This window comes from Gouania willdenowi (genome assembly GCF_900634775.1).
Source record: "Gouania willdenowi chromosome 24 unlocalized genomic scaffold, fGouWil2.1 scaffold_320_arrow_ctg1, whole genome shotgun sequence".
NCBI lineage: Eukaryota > Metazoa > Chordata > Actinopteri > Blenniiformes > Gobiesocidae > Gouania > Gouania willdenowi.
In genome coordinates this window covers 1,475,295-1,495,707 of record NW_021144848.1, presented here as the reverse complement: position 1 = coordinate 1,495,707, position 20,413 = coordinate 1,475,295, and the positions used below count along the sequence as shown (strand labels likewise).

Genomic DNA, 20,413 nt, shown 5'->3' with positions numbered 1-20,413 from the left:
TTCAAGTATTTTTATTGAATTATATGAGCATGTTTAAGAAAAGAAGACAAAGCATACAACTGTGAATAACTGGCATCATGGCTTACAATTATAGAGTAAAAAGAAGTTAAAACATGTTCTAGTACCAGAGAAAACAAAAATAAAATGATGTTTAATGTAAAACACTAACTTTCCCATGTCTGCTGGAAACTAAAGAACAAAACAATCTAAAATGTTTATTTCACAGAGAATCAGAGCAGTGACTATCAGTGAGAACATGTTTAAGTACTTGTACTCGTTCTAGAAAAGCAGTATTGGCACTGACAGTAGGTGAAGTGTTGCCTTCACATTCACACATTCTTCTTCACTTCTTGACCGTTGCATAAGTCACTTCTTCTTCACCTTCCTCTGGTTCTCTGACCTAAAGGAGACAATGGAGGAGTTTTGAGGTGATTGTGTAAATTTAAAGAGAAACTAAAGCCCCGCTTTCTGCTGACCTGCCACTAGGGGGGAAATTTAGTTGCGGAAACCCGGTGGCCGGGAAGTGTCAGGTGAATGCATTTAAAGAAATGAACACAAATGCAAAAAGGTCACAACACGAATGCAAAATGGCCACAACGGAAGTGTTTCAGACGGACCGGTATTACAGACGGACACGTTTCTGGCAGATGTTTTTAACCCACCAGAACAGTTAAGAACAAGAAGAAGACATCGAAACGCGTATGAAAGTAAGTGAAAGTTGATTAGGATACTCTTATATTTTTCACATCAGGCTATCATATCATAATACCCGTCCGACTGTCCGACTGTAATACCGGTCCGTCGGAAACACTTCCGTTGTGGCCATTTTGCATTCGTGTTGTGACCTGTTTGTATTCGTGTTAGTTTCTGTAAATGCATTCACCTGACACTTCCCAGCCACCGTACTTTTCCCACATGAAGATCATTAAGTCCAAGTACCGTTCCACCATGACTGATGAACATTTGGAAGTGTACTTGAGGCTGGCTGTCAGCAGCGACTGTCCGGACTATGCATCCCTCGCTGATTCAGTTCAGTGCAAGTCATCAAAGTAAACTTGGGTAATTACAAAAAATGTTCATGGTGTGTTGTGCAAAATTAGCTCATGCGGTTATGCAAGGTACATCAACATACATTGTACATGTAAAGAATCCTCAATACATGTGAAAATAAGTATATGTGAAATATATGTTTTGCATTTTTATGGTGGGTAGATCTGGGGTAGATCATTGTGACTTGGTAATTTTATAAGTAGCTCGCATGCTGAAAAAGTGTGAGCACCCCTGCTCTAGAACGTATTACTTTACGGCAGTCACGTGACCACAGGCTCAGATATACTCATGGAGCAAAGGCTTTTGCAAGTATTTTAACGCCTGTTCGACTCCTGGTCATGGCCGAGGCAAGCAAAAAGTTTAAAACTGCTAAGGCCCGGCCCCCTCAGCCGACCCGCCTTCCACCGCCGCACGTTGGGCCTTCAGCTGCGGCGGCTGCTCCTCCAGTCGCGGCGCGAGCCCAGCCCCGCTTCGCACCCCAGTCCGACCGACCCAGCCCTTAACCCGAAGTTACAGGTCAACTACTGTCTGCATACACAATCAAAAGACAAGGGGGGCTGGCCCGACTGTTTGTTTGTTGATTTTTGATTATTTGACCAAAAGCTAAAAAAGACCAGATAATCAATTCCATGATTAAATTCAGGATCGGGATGTTGATAGAGGCTCAAACAAGACAAAACAAGACAGCAGAGCAGCAAGCAGGGAAATGAGGGAGAGGGAAAAATAGCATCCTTCTCCTCTGGGAGCAAGCAGGAAAAACTAGAAGCGTTTGTAGCCACTAGGGGTGCTTGACGTGAAAGTTACATGTCTAGCACCCCATAGTGGCCAAAAGATACACAGTGTGCCTTTAAGTAACTATACTTTTTCTTCAGTATTGATGACTAGTACTTTTGCCACCTCTGATTACACATCACCTAATGATGTTGTGTGTGTCCGTCCAGTTGTTTGGTTTCTTGTGCTTTAGCGACTCTGCTAAAGTGGGAGCAATGGTTTGGCGTACGGAGTCACTTACCTCTGAGCTGGGCAAGGCCTCTTGGTTTTGGCTTCTGTAGCTGACGGTGACATACGTCACACTGCTCTCCTCCTCATCCTGAGGTCAAACAAAGGAACAAATCACTTCCTCAGCAGGATTTATTGCATCAGCAGTTTAAATGTCTTTAGCTCAAGCCTGTCAAACTCTTTGCATTACTTCTGTTTATTTATGTCTCAGGAACATTTATCTCATGTTAAGTCTAATAGTTCGGTTTACTACATTTAGATTTTAAATTTTATTGGATTTTTAAATATGAAAACTATACATTTTTGGAAACCTTATATTATAAGCAATCAGAAAATCAATGTTTCCATTTGCCCCAAGTATTGAAATTTTACAAAATGGCTACAGTGAAAAGCATTTTCATCAATATCTCAGCTTCTAAATAACCTGGAGCTTTTATTTTACCAGCTAATCTATCATTTTCAGAGCCAAGAAATGAATGCTCTTAGCATGTGCTGGACATAATGGAAGAAAGAGCCAATTTGCATGATGGCAACTATGTTGAGGTCCAAAGAAGACTGCAAAACTGTACAACAAACACAGTCCGTACGCATCACACAGTCTACCATCGTAGTTGCCATGAAAACACAACTAACAAAGCCCATATCCAACGTGCCTGAGACCGTCACGCACATGCTATTACATGCATTAGCTACTGGCCGCCACACTGCCAAGAAACATGGACATAAAAGACGAAGCACTAAAAAGGACGAATCAGGTCCATCAACATTTAGGAGGTCCCATACATGTCCACTGGCTAAAGAAAGATGTTTCTTCTGTCAGAAAGATGATGATGAGCATCTCTATCAGGTGAGGACAGTCACCGCTGAAAAATCTCTTTAAAAACTGTTTGGGCGAAAAGTAGAATATCTTATATTTTTTGTTTCATGGGTGACCTCATATAATCAGGGGTTGTAAATTGTCTCATGATCCCCCGATTCCGAATATGTGCTTGGTTTTCGGGTAGGGTCCGAATTGCGCCGGCTAAAGCTGAAACAGGTTTTATTCCTGAGTCCAAATATGTGCTCGGTTTTCAGATAGAGTCCAAAATGGCCCCGCTGGAGGCCCCGGAATGTTGGTGTTTTCCTCTGTCACCCTGGATTTCCACTGGATGCGTATCTGCACCGAAATTACTCCGCTGTGTAACTTCAGCGCAATATGCAGTCCAGCAATCCCACCGCCTCCGGTTTTGCTGTGCATCTGTTGCAGTAAGTAGTCAGGATATCCCGCGAATTCACGTGTAATCGCGCGATATATGTATGTGATACAACCATGGATAAATACAATATTTATATGTAAAATACGGTTTTAAAAGTGGTTGGATTGGGCCAAACATGGTATCAACGGAAAGGTCTGGTCCCCTCAAATACGAACATGTGCTTGTTTTTCCGGTAGAGTCCGAAATGGGCCCGCTGGAGGCCCCGGAACGTCAGTGTAATTCCATGTAGGGGTAATTTCAGTCAATGGATGGAATTATGATCCGCTCTTCGCACAGAGTATTATATTTTATTAAATCCAGATATTTTATTCTGTGTCGATGCACTACTTCCTGTTCCACACAGGCTTATTTTTGTTAAATTGCTGCAGCACAGCTCCAGCAGAAATAGAAGTGCTGCGTAATTGCAGCAGAGGGAAGCATCATGCTGCAGCAGTTACGGTGCTGTTCTGGTGCAGATTCGAATGAGGTGGAAATTGACACATGGACTTGAATGGAAACCTATCACTTGCTTTGCAGTTACGGAGCAGTTACAGATGCGGTGGAAATTGGGGGTAAACATGATAAGCAGCTTCATGTGATGCTACATGCTAACTGAACAAGTCGTTCATGCATTTTTTAGCATTGTTTATTCATGTACCAGAGGACAGCCTCCATTCACCTCCTCAGCATCCATTTGTGCATCTTTCTCGCGGTAATCCAAACACATTTGTTGTGTTAGGTTCCTTTACAAATAAAGACCACTGCTTTGGGTGAACACAAAGCCTTTTTATTATGATGGCTGCCACGCACAAGCCCTTCTTCTCTGGTGTCCTTTCATTGCAGTACGTAGACACCCTCTATGCATGGTCTGTGGCAACAGCACAAAATCATCTGACCGTTCATTTACTGTGCAGTATCTGAGCCGAGACCAACCAGAGTCTGTGTTAAAAAGGTAGAAATTAAGCCCGACCCTGGGTTCAGGCAAATATTTAAAGCTCTAAGTAGGAGTGCAGTACTGTGATTGTGGTTATCGTGTGCGGCCCCCAAAAGTAAAAGCATTGAAATAGAGAAAAACATTGTTTTTAAAACAATGGCTAACATAAATTCCACCATCTCTGAAACTATTGCAGATGACATCATAGACGGAACCAAAGAAAGTAAGACAATAAGTCCCAACCATTAGTGAGGCTTGCTGCATCGGTTGGTGAACCTCTGAGTTTGTCTCTGGCTCATCCTGAGTGCAGTAAAGAGACAAAGGAACAGACAGATTAATGCAGGCTTTCCACACAAATCTGAAGAGAAACTAATGATAAAGCTTTCAACAAATCAAGCAGCTGGTTAAAGAGTGAAAAAACAGATGCTTCATCTAAAAGGGAAACACACTAAGTTTGTGAGAAGTGGTGAGTGTTTAAATATACTCACAGGAACACGAGCTCGCTTTGGGGCGTCTGTAACAAACCAATAATACAGATTATTATCTCAACCACTCAGAGATGCAAAGAGTTTTTATTGTCACAACCGTCAGCGACAGGAAGTGGAAAGTTACTTTTCTGGCTCAGCTCAAATCTTTAAAACATGAAAAGAAGCAGTTCAATAATAGAACATATAATCATAATACAGATGAATATTAACAGGGTTTAACTAAATGATTTTTCATTTTAGAGTTTATATTTGACATCATCATCTGTCTCTTCTATGATTGCTAAACATTCATTCACCTGCATGAGGATTACATTTATCTCCTAATTTAATCCTCACTCAAAACTGTCCTCATTGGGAGATAGATTAACTCACAGAGGATTTTGTCCAATTGATGAGCATCTTTTTTTTAAAGACTAGTTTGAAACTGAAGTAGACTCATTCAGAAATAAAGAAACCTCTATTAAATGGTATCAGGAGCTTAAACAGAGATGTCTAATTGTTTTGTTGCTTCTGAGTCAAATGAAGCTATCTTGATGGGAGACTTAAATCTAAATTGGTTACAAACAGTCTGCGATGACCTCAAACCTTTTTGCAATTCATTGAATCTGCTTCAGGTGGTGAATGGTTCTACAAGACCAAACCTTAAATGCCTGATAAATCTACCCTTATTAACCTGATAATAACCTAACAAATGCTCCTCATGAATGACATCACCAGTGACGTGCAGTCAGGGTAGGCAAGGTAGGCAGTGCCTACCCAAGGGTGAATTGATATTTTAATTATTTGTTTTAATTATAATATAATTATAAATTATTCATTTTTCCTTTTCCGATAGCTTACAGTACCGATAAGTTTGAAAGTGTCAGCATTTTGTGCATTTCATAGCCCAAATTACTAAACAACTCTATTTCCTGGAACGGCTGCACGCACTCCGCTGTAAGGCAGGAGGAGGCCACGCCCCCTCCCAAAGGCGCATCGCTGCTCTGCCTCTGTCTTCATAGTGTGTTTTTTTGTGTTTACGCATGGGCAGTCAGTTCCCCAATATAAATATTATTTACGTAAAAAACAGCTCTTTGCACGTAACCGCGCTATGCTAAATGCTATACGTAAGTTCACAGTGCATTAGTGAATTGATTTCACGTGGCCGCTGCTGCTACGTTCTCTCTCGCTCTAGCGAATGGGCGGGATAACACTACAGGCAGGATGACAGCGTGAGACACAATAGAGAAACTTTTTTTGAGGAAAAACGACAGCTTTTAAAAGATCAACACCTGAGTTACCAGAGCTTCAGCAAAGGTCAGAACATGTTTCATACTTTTCACAGTGAATGGAACAAAAGGAAGAATTGACTTTGTGGATGCTCCTCACTGAGGCTGTTCTGAGTTGTTGTTGTTTGCATTTTCTCTGTGTTTCTGTGTTTCCAACACAAACAGTGGATGTGCTGCCGTGTCATGAGATATATCTTGTTGGAGAGTATGGAGGCTATATTGAATAATTGTTTATGTTTCTTTAATGGTGTTTATGATGTTGATTTTGTTAGATGGCTAAACACTTGTTCATGTGGATCTTGTTGGGTTTTTTCTTTCTTATTATGAATTTTATATTTTGATAAGCGCATTGAGATGACTTTGTTGTAAATTGCTTTATACAAATCAAATTGAATTGAATTGAATTGAATTAACACTTGCCAGCAGAAACATATGAAATTGTCATTGATGGTCTCGATTTGCAACGTGCCTACCCAGCCCTAGTGGTCACGGCACGTCACTGGACATCACTGACCATTGTGTTATTGTCAGAATAGCAAAGATTCCTCAGCTTAAGCCTCAAATTGTTTTGAGACGAAATCTGAAGCAATTTGTGGAGCATTAGAGTAGAATTCAGCTAATTCCTGATATTTAAAGTGCATGGACATTCTCCTATGCCGAGTTGGGGTCAATTACGTTTTTCAGTTACAATTGCATTTTCAATTACCCATGTTCAAATACAATTAAATTACGACTACAGTGTCCAGAAATTTTGCTGATTACAATTAAATTACAAGGATTTTTTTATCCTTAGAAAGTCAATTACAATTACGTTCTCAATGACTAAACTTCAATTACAAATAATCAAATTTACTGAGCCTGAAATAAATATCCTAAATACAAGTTAACCTTCCTCGTGTTTGCTTCCTGTTAGCATCTCTCATGATAACTCTTCCTAAATCAGCTGTAAAATACACTCAAAACGAATATCTATATCATCTAATTTATTTCCTATCTATTGGTTACATTGTTATGGTTCATAATCAATGAAAATATAGGTTTTAATATTTTTGGTGTGGGTGTCTGAGCTTTTTTGTGCCAGTGTACCCCTAGATCTTTTTTTTTTTTAAATGGTAAAATGTGTGTAGAACTAAAACTACACACGCACACGCACACGCACACGCACACACACACACACACACACACCTTCTTCTGCTGCTCCAGTTTTCCTCCTGGATGTGATGAAAACAGTCAGACCAACTATGACCAGGATGGTCAACAGTCCGACTGAGGCTCCGATGATGATGATGATCATCTTGTTAGAAGTGGAATCAGACGTTAAATCAACTGGAGATGAAAACAATGAAGAACATATAAAGACAGTGTTTACATGTTAAAGGTGAGATTTGATTGGTCGTCCTACCTGTAGACACAAGTGTGTAGTTGGCAGAAATCTTCACTTCATTGCTTTTAACAAACTGGCAGGTGTATCTTCTGCTGTGGTTACTCTGATGTGTTATTGTCAGATGAGAAACACAGTTCATCTGTCCACTATAATGGACTTCATCATCATCTTTCTTCAGTTCATCTCTCTCCTCATCCAGCCATCTCAGGCTGTGTTCTTCACAACTGATGTATGTGTGCCTCCACAGAGTGCACGTCAGTGTGACTCCTCCCACTGGATCAGTGCTTTGATCTGCTGAGACTGAGGAAAATATGAAAGTATGCAAATAATTAAATGAACAGTGAGATTTGTGGTCAGGGTTGGTGTCAATTATATTTTTCAGTTAGACTTAATGTAAGTTTTCAATTACCCATGTTCAATTACAATTCATTTACAACTACAGTGACAAGCATTTTTCCCATTACAATGCAATTATGTTTTATCCTCAGAAATTCAATTACAATTACGTTCACAATGACTAAAGTTCAATTACAATTAATCACAATTCCTGAGCCTGAAATGAATAACCTAATAAAAGTTAACCTTCCTCTTGTGTTAGCTTTCTGTTAGCATCTCTAATGATAACGGGTCCTAAATCTGCTGTAAAATACACTAAAAACAAATATCTATCATCTAATTTCTTTCTTTCCTAGTTTTGTGTTAAATTATAATTGATAATTGTTTTTTTATTATCTGAACTCATTTACAATTGAATTACAATTACGACAGCAACATTTTTTACAATTACAATTATGCCATGATTGTAAGTAATTATCAATTATGCAATTACAATTCGATTGACCCCAACCTTGGTCAGTACTGATGGTCTTTAAAGCTGCAGTGTGTAAGTTTTTTTTTTTTTTTTGGCATCATTTTGTCAATAATCCATAATCACTCTTTGAGGATATTGTAATCTAAAGTGTTCTGAGTGGACAGTGAATCTCTGCTCCTTCTCCTGGCTGTAAATGACGTTAAGAAATACAGGAGCGTGATGCTGGATTTCAGCCAATCAGAGATCTTTCTACCAAACAGGGCGATCCATGAGCTGTTTTGGGCGTTAATATTGGTTGCTTGAGCTGCTCGTCAAAAGTCTAAGCGCGTTCACGATCTGAGAGTTGGGAAAATGCAAAGGCAGATGTTCCAGCAGAATGTGGAGAAGCAACAGTAAAAAGTCACAAACATGCTCAGGAGGAACAGAGTCTGCAGAGGTTACTCTGACTCAGGATGTGAAACCAATCCGCTTTCAAAGGAGGTGCGGCTTCTCCAGCTCAGTGCCGCGTCAAATTCGTCATCAAAGTGAGAACGCGTCATCATATTGGAGCGAGGTGTTTGGGCTCGCACTGCAGTAAGAAAGGAGCAAATCACCCTCTAACTAACAATTGAGGGAATAATTGAAAAAAAAAACTTGTTTTGTGTGTGATGTGTATTATTTATGATGTTTACAGCACAGAAAAGTCGTTTACAGCACAGAAAAGTCGATTTTGCTTAGCATGGGCTCATCTCCTCTCAAATCACCTACAGTGCAGGGCTGGAATGAATTGTGACTAAGTCGGCCAGTCACGTCTTGAACCAGCTTCACTCTTTGTTCGGGGTCCATCTCAGCAGCTCAAGAAGAAAAATGTAGGACTCTTTAGTGTCTGGACACAATTCCTTCTGCTACGCCACCTGTGTGTACAGGGCCAGCCCAGCCCCCAACCTGGCAACCCCACTTGCATGTTACTGGTACTGCTGTTAGGGTTGCCACCTTTCAGAAAAGAAAATAAGGGACACCCACAGAACCATAAACAATATCCTCAAAAACAGAAACATTTTGACATAGAAGAATTATTGCCCCATGTACCCCTTAGCTTATGTTATACATTATATATTCCTGTCTGCAGGCTCGTCTAAACTCTTTCCTGTGTCTCGTCCAACATAAACCTTGAATTTAGGCCTTTTTGTTCATTTATTTCTGATGTTTTGCTCATTTTAGAATTTGAACTTCACTTTTGGTGTATTTTAAAGAGTTGTGCAACAAATTATGATTGATGGATGAACAAAAGAAGTCTGTGCACATGTAAAAAAAAATCTATAATGTTGAAAAATAAACTGAAATGTTTGTGTACCTCCTGAAAGGTGTACCCCTAGGGCGGCGGTCTGCAACCATTATTCTCAAAGGAGCCATTTTTACTCCTCTCACCTGGATTAAAATTCTTCCAAAGTAAAAAAAAAAAAAAAAAAAAAAAAAACCTTCTCAATGAAGACAATATCGTGTATACAATTCTATAGGTAGTTACAATTATGTTGAACAATATTATCGATAATAATGAATATCTTTTTTGTTGATGTATTTGTAGTAGGTATGCACCAAATATTCGGTAACCGAATATATTCGGCCAAATATTGCAAAAAAAGCAACATTTAGTGAGTGAAAAGCTAGGCTGAATAGTAGCATGTGACGCAATGACTCAATCAAAAAACATGCAGTGACTATTATATACAAAAATAAAATAAGAACAGTTTAAATGAACATTAGATTAGACAAGGCACTTGTTTACTATGTATTTATGCTGATGTAACCTACAAGTGTAATTCAGCTACTAACACTGCTAATAGCTGAATAAGAGTTTTAATTAATTGAAGTTAATGTCTAGCACAGACACAATAACAATAAAGCAAACTAATTCACTTACTTAAAATCATTGCCCTAAATGGAAAAAAGTAATAAAATATCATTTAAGACAAGGTAATTCTCAAATATTTTTTTTAAATTGTATGTAAGCAATTTATCAAACTGGTTCCAAGTACAATTAACATCCAACAAAAGGGCTGACATGTTCTTATAGTCTTTCTTACTTTGTTTAACTAAAGTGGTGTATCATTAGCATTAGCATCACTTGCTATAACAAGGCAGCATATCAGTCTAGTGATTTCTATTTGTTATTGAGGTTACGCTCATTTATAAAATCCTACTTTAATCAGTGTTTGAACGCCTCATTTCACACAGTTTAGACAATCATATCCTTTACAAGATAAAACGTAACTGCTTTGGTAACATTAGGGTGATATGGACCAATATTCATATCTCTATATTTTTCCTCAAAATGGCAATAGGTGATATAAACCATTTATTTTTTTATTAATAGTTTTACGAGAAAAACAATAATGGGTCAAAGTCAGTGGAGCCACAAAGACCCTTTAATTAATCACTAGCAGCACAATAACAACATTTTGTGTCACTTTTGACTTTTTCCTTCATTAAGGCTGAAATGTGATTCAATTATGTAGTGTTGCTTTTTTCAGGGCAGCTCTGAGTTGTTGAAAGTAGTTTATAAAGTAAATCACATTCAGGACACTGTCTCTTTAAGAATGTGGAAACAGCCCCATTAGCTTCAGCAGCAGCAGATCTCTGCTGAGGAGTGACAGAGAGTTAGTTATAGAAGAGAAACACATGCAGTGTTTCCTCAAACATCTCTCAGTGCTTCAACAATCAGAACTGATAGAGGTTCACAGACAGACAGACATCTGCACTGAGCCTCTGACAGACAGTTGCTAACACAGCTGACTATGTCTGTCCGTGCACTGGGGGGGGAGGGGGGTTAGTTTTTTAGATGAGTAAACTAACACTATAACACACACACACACACACACACACACACACACACACACACACACGCACACACGTGCGTGCACACACACACACAGCAAGACACACAGTGAACAAAATTGGGTAGTTACATACCGTCTCAGAAGACGTCTGTCTACTAGAAACACTTTCTTTCTGAAAGCATGTCGATGAAGTGTGTGTTGCGTGAGGTGTCATTAGAGAGTCTCATCAAGACCCGCCTTACGTTGCTTCTGATTGGTTTATTATTGTGTGATGCCTGCCGTGGTTGGTCAGATTTAGGCACAAGGAGACATGGATTGGTCTGGGATTGATTACCTTGGTCAGTCAATCAGAGTAACTCGATTACTCGAATATAAGCGTGAGAAATGTCAAGTGTGGCGTGTGGTGTGAGAATGCGTGGCTGTCACATTCAAAGCATGAGGCTTGGCAGCCCAAGGGATCCTATAGTTCCCACCACGATGATGTTGTTGGCCTTGACATTTCCTGCATTTTACATTGTGTGTGACGATCTCACGGGCATGTCTAGTGTTCTGGTCATTTAAGCAAATACGGAACACTGGAATCACCTACTACTCTTAAACATGTTCGTAAATTATTCCTTACCCCTTTAGCACCAAAAAAAAATCTGTAACATTACGTGAATATCTGTAAAAGTCATATTTTTCCATTAGCTCTGTCTGCTAGCATAGCATCTCTTCTTCACGGCTAGAATAGCTGCATCCCAGTCACCACTGGGTTACCAGCGCCCTCTGCTGGTCGAAACAAATATCTGCCGTAAATACAGTACACTGACTACAATGGAATATCTATTATGAAATAACTAATAGCTTTCACGTTTTTCATGTTGTAGGTTTGTCAATCACTAAAGCTTCTGAGTTTCCTGGTTTTACCCCTTGGCCATGTTTGCACGTTTTTATTTATATTAATTTATTTTACTTTTAAATGTGACCTGCAATGGCTTGTTTTAAGATTTACGAGGATTTATCTCATGTGAAAACAATTGACAGGGCTCGAGACGTCCCGTCCCACAGAGTGCATCTCTCGCCCTCTCTGCGCTGCAAGTGAGGAGACGATGCACGCTCACACAACTTGGTTGCGGGTAATGCAACCGTGAATGCACCGAATATAAACACCACTGTGCTCATTTGGAGTGCGCGCGGTCCGCAAACGGAGCCAGGCATAAACGAGCCCTTCACTGAGTGCGCGCTCACATTGAGGGCAGCAGAAAAAAGGAAGAAAGTACCGAGCTCAGCAATAGAGCGTACACGCTCATCAGAATCATCATGATGGGACCAGAACAGATGGACTATGATTCCAAGCCAGATGTTCAGCTGTGGTTCTACCAAGGCAGGGGTCTGCAACCTGTGGCTCTGGAGCCTCATGTGGCCCTTTGACTCTTTTGCAATGGCTCCCTATAGCTTTAAAAAAAAAAACTATTGAAAAAAATAGTTATTTTTTTTACAGAGGCTATTAATGATTAATGACAAATGGTAAGTGACTGTAGGATCTGATTATCTCTGTGATGTCAGTGGAGCTGTAATTATTATTATTATTATTATTATTATTATTATTATTATTATTATTATTATTATTATTATTATCATTATTATTATTATTATTTATTTATTTTTCTACTTGTCTGCACATGCTGTCAAAGGTCAACTCTACAAGAAGTGCAATCATTATGAGACAGTAATGTATGTTTTGTTATTGCTATGAAATAAATTGATTTATTTTATTGCTTAATTGTGACCATCACCAGCCCTCCCTAAGGAAGGGTAAGAAATATTTTATTATAGGGAGGATATAAAAAGGGAGAGCAGTGTTACACCTATGGAAATAGAAAGGGTGGGGAAGAATAGATTATTTTACAGTGAGGGCAAGATACTGTTTTATTTCTTGATGTCATTTTATTTTATTTTATTTTAAACTGTTTTTAAGTTGCCATATACATGATCAATATAAATCAAATCAAACATTATTCTATATAACTTTAACTGTATATAGTGTAATACACTGTATTGTCTTCATTGAGAAGGTATTTTTTGGCTCCAGGAGGACTTTAATCCAGGTGAGATGAGGTTAAATGGTTCCTTGTAGAGTAAAGGTTACAGACCCCTGACCAGGGGAAGAGGGTTAGGAGACCCCACTATCAGAGCTGGACCCTCTGAATTTAATTCCATGCGGTGAAACAATGCAGATGCTAAGATGGTTATGCTACTGTTAAGCATTTCTGCATTTTTGCAAAATAAAAAAACAGAATACATGTAACCTGTTGTTAAGCTTTGTTGTTATAAAAAAAAAAAAAAAAAAAAAAAGACCTGTTATTTCAGCCACTGCTTGTTGCAGAAAAACTTATTATTGACACTAAAACATTTAGCAAATATACAGTTGTGTGTGAAAGTCAGGGCACCCCTTTAAAAACAGCATATTTGATATATTTAAAAAGTTATATTCATATTTACTGTCTCTCTGGTATATGGGAAAAAAAGACAATATTGGCAGGAAACATTAATGCATAGTTACATTTTATTTTATAAATTGAACAAAGGCATGTGCAAAAGTCGGGGCACCCTACAGCATCAGTACCTTCAGTACTTAGTAACACCCCCTCTGGCAGATATCACAGCTTGTAAACGCTTCTTATAGCCAACAACAAGTCTCTGGATTCTATTATTTGGGATTTTTCCCCATTCTTCCTTGCAAAAGGCTTCCAGTTCTGCAATATTCCTAGGACGTCTTGCATGCACAGCTCTTTTAAGATCTACCCACAGATTTTCGATGATGTTTAAGTCGGGAGACTGTGAAGGCCATTCCAAAACCTTCAGCTTGCGTTTCTTGAGGTAGTCCATGGTGGATTTGGAGGTATGTTTAGGATCATTATCCTGTTGTAGAAGCCATCCTCTTTTCAGCTTTAGCTTTTTTACAGATGCTGTGATATTTGCCTCCAGAATTTGCTGGTATTTAATTGAATCCATTCTTCCCTCCACCCGAGCAATGTTTCCTGTCCCACTGGCTGCAACACAACCCCAAAGCATGATGGATCCACCCCCATATTTAACAGTTGGCAAGGTGTTCTTTTCATGAAATGCTGCTCCTTTTTTTCTCCAAACATACCTTTGCTTATTGTGGCCAAAGAGTTCTATTTTAACTTCATCAGTCCACAGCACTTGTTTCCAAAATTCATCAGGCTTCTGTAGATGTTCTGTTGCATATTTTTGACGTTGTATTTTATGATGAGGTCGTAGATAAGGTTTTTTTCTACAGACTCTTCCATGAAGGTCTTGTTTGTGCAAGTATCGGCGCACAGTGGAAGGGTGCACCACCACTCCTGAGTCTGCTAAATCTTCCTGGAGGTCTTTTGAAGTCAAATGTGGGTTTTGGTTTACCTTTCTGACCAGACTACGAGCTGTCCTCTCCGAGAGTTTCCTTGGTCTTCCAGATCTCTTCTTGACCTCCACAGTTCCTGGAACTGGAAGCCTTTTGCAAGGAAGAATGGGAAAAAATCCCAAATAATAGAATCCAGAGACTTGTTGTTGGCTATAAGAAGCGTTTACAAGCTGTGATATCTGCCAGAGGGGGTGTTACTAAGTACTGAAGGTACTGATGCTGTAGGGTGCCCCGACTTTTGCACATGCCAAAATTATGTTTTTCATTTTTGTAATTTTGTTCAATTTATAAAATAAAAAGTAACTATGCATTAATGTTTCCTGCCAATATTGTCTTTTTTTCCCATATACCAGAGAGACAGTAAATATGAATATAACTTTTTAAATATATAAAATATGCTGTTTTTAAAGGGGTGCCCTGACTTTCGCACACAACTGTATAGTGTTGACCTTTGACCGCATGTGGAGACAAGGTAAAAAATAAAAATAATTTGGCAGAAAGTAGAGAAAAAAACCCTACCTAAATGCCATGAAAATTCTATAAAAATTATCAATTATAATTTAACACAAAACTGGGGAACCATGTTACAGTTCTATGTACAGTTCTACACGTATGTAGTTAACAATATGTTTCATATCAAGCTTTAGGACATTTTACCATTTTAAAAAAGAGGTATAATAACACAGAAAAGTCTCAGACGCCCACACCAAAAATAATAGAACCTATGATATCATTGATTAGGAAGTAGAGGAAAAAGCCTACATTGGAGTGAGTTGAACTGGTGGAGTTTCTACATGTGATTCCTCAAAGCTTCAGTCATAGATCATATTCATCTGTTTGGGTCTGAATGTGACTTTCTCTGCATTGTTCATTGTCCTAGTAAATTTATGAACAGCTGCAATAATGTCATGTTACTCACGTGTTAAAATGTTCAGATACACATTAGTGTCGTGTTCATATGTGTTCCCATAGCGACAGATGTAACGTCCTGCGTCCTCAGAGGAGATGTTTGTGATGGTCAAAGAACATCTATGGTCCAGACTCAGTTTATCAGCTTGAGGTGAAACTTTATTAATCTGTCCATCACGAACAATGGTATGAGTACCAGATGTGTCTCTGTTGTACAGCCAGTTAATGATAGAACATGATGTTTCAGATGAATCCACAATGTTACAGGACATGATGACCTCATCTCCAGCTCTGTGATAGAGAAAGATGTAGTCACTGCTGCCTGCAGCAAAGAAACACAGAGCAGTCGTTATAAAGCTATAAAATAAAACAGGGTCAATTCTAATTGTGTAATTGATAATTATTTACTGTTATGGCATAATTATAATTGCAATTGTAATTTAAAATATCTGTTGCTGTCATAGTCATAATTAAATTGTAATTTAGTTTAGATAAATTACTGTAATTGTCATGAAATTTCTATTAAAATTATCAATTATAATTTAACACAAACCTGGGGAAACATGTTACAGTTCTACACATACAGTATGTAGTTAACAATATGCTTCATATCAAGCTTTCCCACATTTAAAAAAAATTTAGGGGTAAACTGACACATAAAAGTCTCAGATGTCCACACCAAAAATATTAAAACCTTTATTTTCATTGATTATAAAACCTAACAATGTAACCAATAGATAGGAAATAAATGAGATGATAGATATTAGTTTTTATTGTATTTTACAGCTGATTTAGGACCAGTTATCATTAGAGATGCTAACAGAAAGCTAACAAAACAGGAAGGTTAACTTTTATTAGCTCATTTATTTCAGGCTCAGTAATTGTGATTAATTGTAATTGAAGTTTAGTAATTGAGAACGTAATTATAATTGAATTTCTGAGGATAAAAAAATAATTGTAATTTCATTGTAATTGGAAAAATTGCTGGTCACTGTAATCGTGATCATCGTAGCGCGCGCGGGCGCACGCACGCACGCACGCACGCGCGCACACGCACACACACACACACACACACACACACACACACACACACACACACACACACACACACACACACACACACACACCTTGCTTTTATAGGTAGATATTCCTCTATTATTCTTTCGTTGTCTATTTTTTGTTCATCTTTGCTCACAGATCAAGAGAAACCATTTTTCCTTTAGGAGGAATTTTTAAAGACAGTGAAACTTTGTTAACATTTTCATGGTTGATTCAAACTAAATATTCATAAAACAACATCAACACAAGAAGAAGTTTACCTCCAGCCCCGATCACAAAGAGCAGAGTGAGCAGCAGGAGAAGCATTCTGCTGTGATGGATGTTTCAAATGTTTCCTCAGCCTCAGATCTGTGATGTTCCTCTTTGTGGTGATCTCACTGAGCACGCCCAGAACGTCAGCACCGGATTTCATCACATCTTTCTGTTTTTAAACTCCCACTGTTCAACGACCAACTGGTGTTCAGGCAGAACAACATAGAGACACAGAAAGTCAACCATAATTCATTAGTTCACTGATGTTTGTCTGTTTTTCCTTTGCTCGTCTTCAATTCAGATTGTGGCAATTTATTCTGTCATGTCAGTGAAATGAAAATAAACAGTGAAGTATTTGATAAAGTTGGTCAATATTACATCAAAATCAACACTTTGAGCTTTAGACACAAACTCACTTCTGTGTTGATTCTGATAATGTTTTTTAGCCCTCTATTCTTCAACATATAATAAAGCTCTGTGATTATATTAAAGATTAGAGCAGCTACGCTTGTTCACGGAAAAAAAAACGCTGACAAAGTCAAAAAGCTCTGGAGGATAAACATGTAGTTGACAGGGTCAATTATATTGTTACAATTACGTTTTCAATTACCCATGTTCAATTACAACTCAATTACTATTACAGTGACCAGCATTTTCTTCCAATTACAATTAAATTACAATAATTTGTTATCTTCAGAAAATCAATTACAATTATTTTTTCAATTACCCATGTTCAATTACAACTCAATTACAATTTAGGTGACCAGCATTTTTTTCCAATTACAATTTTATTCCAATAATTTTTTATCCTCAGAAAGTCAATTACAATTATGTTTTCAATTTTCCATGTTCAATTACAACTCTATTACGATTACAGTGACCAGTATTTTTTTCCAATTACAATAAATTACAATTATTTGTTATCCTCAGACAGTCAATTACAATTACGTTTTGAATTGCCCACGTTCAATTATAATTACAGTGACCAGTATTTTTTTTTCCCAATTACAATAAATTACAATTATTTGTTATCCTCAGACAGTCAATTACAATTACGTTTTGAATAACCCATGTTCAATTACAACTCAATTACAATGACAGTGACCAGTATTTTTTTCCAATTACAATTAAATTACAATTATTTGCTATCCTCAGAAAGCCATTTACATTACGTTCTCAATTACTGAAGTTCAATTACAATTCATCACAATTACTGAGCCTGAAATAAATAAGCTAATAAAAGTTAGCCTTCCTCTTGTGTTAGCTTTTTGTTAGCATCTCTAATAATAACTGGTCTTAAATCAGCTGTAAAATACACTAAAAGCAAATATCCATCATCTAATTTATTTCATATCTATTGATTACCTTGTTAGGTTTTATAATCAATGAAAATATAGGTTTTAATATTTTTGATGTGGGCGTCTGAGACTTTTATGTGTCAGTGTACCCCTAAATTTATTTATTTTTTTTTAAATGGTAAAATGTGAGAAGCTTGATATGTGACATATTTCAATAATTGTTAACTACATATGTGTAGAACTGTACATAGAACTGTAGCACGATTCCCCAGTTTTGTATTAAATTTGATTTGACAATTTTTTATAGAATATCCATGCCAATTACAATTACAAAGTCAATTATCTAAACTCAATTACAATTTAATCACAATTACGACAGCGAGATACTTTTTAAAATACAATTAAAATTATAGTTACGTCATAATTCTTACAATCCTGCTGCGAACTCCATAATTTCACAATTATTGATACCTAAGACCTTTTTTTGCAGAGTCGGCTCCAGGCAGCACTAACGGGGGGGCATTAAGAAAACTGCGGGGGGAACAAAAACACTACGTTCCGAGTAGCATCTAATCTCCCCGGAAAAATTGAAATAACTTGTTAGGTTTTCGGTTTAAAAACCAAACAAGCAGCGTTTTTCTGTTTTAAAATTAAATCTGGTTCTGTTTGTGTGATATGTGGATATTTAAGGGAAACTAGGACGACAGCTTCATGTTTTAATCTCACCACACAGAACGACCGACTGACAGACTTTTATTCTGCTGCGTTTTGATAAAAATGATCTTGTATCGTGTTGTCCACCTCAAACCGATGGCAGAGGTGTCATTTGTGTGTCGATGACGTTTCATTAAAGAGTTATGGATGCTGGAAGTCTGAATCTGTGAATATCTGCCAACTTTACCAAACAGTGTTATGGTCCAAATAGTATCCAGATAATCTGGTGACTTTTGCTCCCGGTCCGGACATAAAAAGAAGCAACGCATAAGTCACATTACTGGTGAATTGAAACGTTATTAATACATAAATAAATCAAAACCAAAGAATGGATGTTATGTAAAACATGCACAAATGTGATGTAATAAATAGGTGTAATAAATCTACTGGTGCGTCTCATTTCTTATGATCAACTTCCGTGTGTGTTGACGGCTGTTGTTAGCAGTATTTATAACGTGCAAAATATTTTTTTTACTACCCTAAAAAAAGCTGTCTTTTTTTTTGTTGCAAAAGTGTCAAATGGTAGAAGTTCTAACATCTATTGTTCCTCACACCAGCCTCACAGTTAATAGCCAGTCACCAGTTTATTTAGATACTATTTGGACCGTAACACCGCAAAACAAAACAACAGCATGAGCTGCTTTTTATGAGCTAAAACATCCACAGACTGAATGAAAACATGAGCAGGACCAGAAAACTGCTGAAATAAATCCTGAACAGTCCTATTGTGTGAGGAGACCTGGTCCAGGACCTGGGGAGGGAAACCAGGTGCAGCGGACTTCAGTTCTCGCTCAAATTCCCCCCGTAAATATCACACAAACAAAACAAGTTTAAAAATAAATGAATAAACAGAAAAAAGCTGCTTATCTGGTTTTTGTTTTTTCTGTCTTTCTGTTTTGGTTTTAAATCAGAAAAACAAAATAACCACACTGTTTATTTGTTATTTTGATTTGGTTTTAAAACGGAATAACCAAAGAACGAAGGGTACATGATTCCTAATGCTATATAAACAGCCACAAAAACAAAGTTAGCTAACATACCTTATTAAGTGGTCGCTACAGCATCAGCAGACTCTGCTCCTCCCGACCACTGACGTAGGTTTAAAATCCACTTTTTACGGCGTTGTTCTATGAGCTTTTTACACATTTCTCACCTTTGTGAACGACAATCTTCGGTACGCTATAAAATTTATTTTCCTTTTCTCGGTTAGAACGATTGAAGCAGCCGTAAACTACACAAAATATGGGCATTTTGATGATTTCAGACGACAGATTCTCAAGCTTCCTGCTCTCCATCTGAATTTAGCGCTCTAGGTTAGTCGCAATGCAGCAATGTGAGTGACGTCACGTGAATCAACAGAGCAGGCCATAGACATATACACATTACAACAGCTCTAGGGTATGTTCAATAGCACAAACGTTAAACAATAACACCACAGTATATTATATCTATGGAGCAGACTCCCGTCCGCTGTCAGTGAATGGACACTTTTAGTTGATCTTGGATTAATAAAAAGCTCCCCTGTAGTGGCCGGGAAGAGAGTGTGTGTGTGTGGGGGGACACAGTAAGTCAGCTGGGGGGGCACTGCCCGCAAATGGTCCCCCATGACGCCGACACTGCTTTTTTGGAAACGTGCTGATGTATTTAAAAAAAAAATAGTGTCAATCCTAATTTATATGGGACGCAAATGCTAAAATCAAATGTACAGTCTGTGATTCACAGCTCTACATGTGCGTGACTAGCTGAGAATAAACAGGCAGCTACAGACACCTCCATAGCTAAGCCCC

General features: G+C 38.0%; 1 protein-coding gene across 1 annotated transcript; it reads right to left on the bottom strand.

Moving 5' to 3' along the window:
- Positions 1 to 321: 321 nt before the first annotated feature.
- LOC114458262 (uncharacterized) lies at positions 322 to 19,698 on the bottom strand. The gene is made up of 9 exons (XM_028440631.1): positions 19,667 to 19,698; positions 16,623 to 16,815; positions 15,314 to 15,625; positions 7,377 to 7,658; positions 7,160 to 7,300; positions 4,707 to 4,732; positions 4,462 to 4,518; positions 2,063 to 2,140; positions 322 to 400 (listed from the first exon to the last, which is right to left on the bottom strand). Exons 2-9 carry the CDS (start codon positions 16,666 to 16,668, stop codon positions 344 to 346), a joined length of 999 nt encoding a protein of 332 aa, XP_028296432.1. The 5' UTR covers positions 16,669 to 16,815; positions 19,667 to 19,698; the 3' UTR covers positions 322 to 343.
- Between the last annotated feature and the right edge of the window lie 715 nt (positions 19,699 to 20,413).

Bases quoted from the DNA above. Each gene is read 5' to 3' on its own strand.
- LOC114458262 (XM_028440631.1), bottom strand. From the start codon at position 16,668: ATGCTTCTCCTGCTGCTCACTCTGCTCTTTGTGATCGGGGCTGGAG. The intron at 15,626-16,622 runs GTAAACTTCTTC...TCTTTGCTGCAG, and splicing joins CTTTGTGATCGGGGCTGGAG to GCAGCAGTGACTACATCTTT. The intron at 4,519-4,706 runs GTGAGTATATTT...TACTGCACTCAG, and splicing joins CAAAGCGAGCTCGTGTTCCT to GATGAGCCAGAGACAAACTC.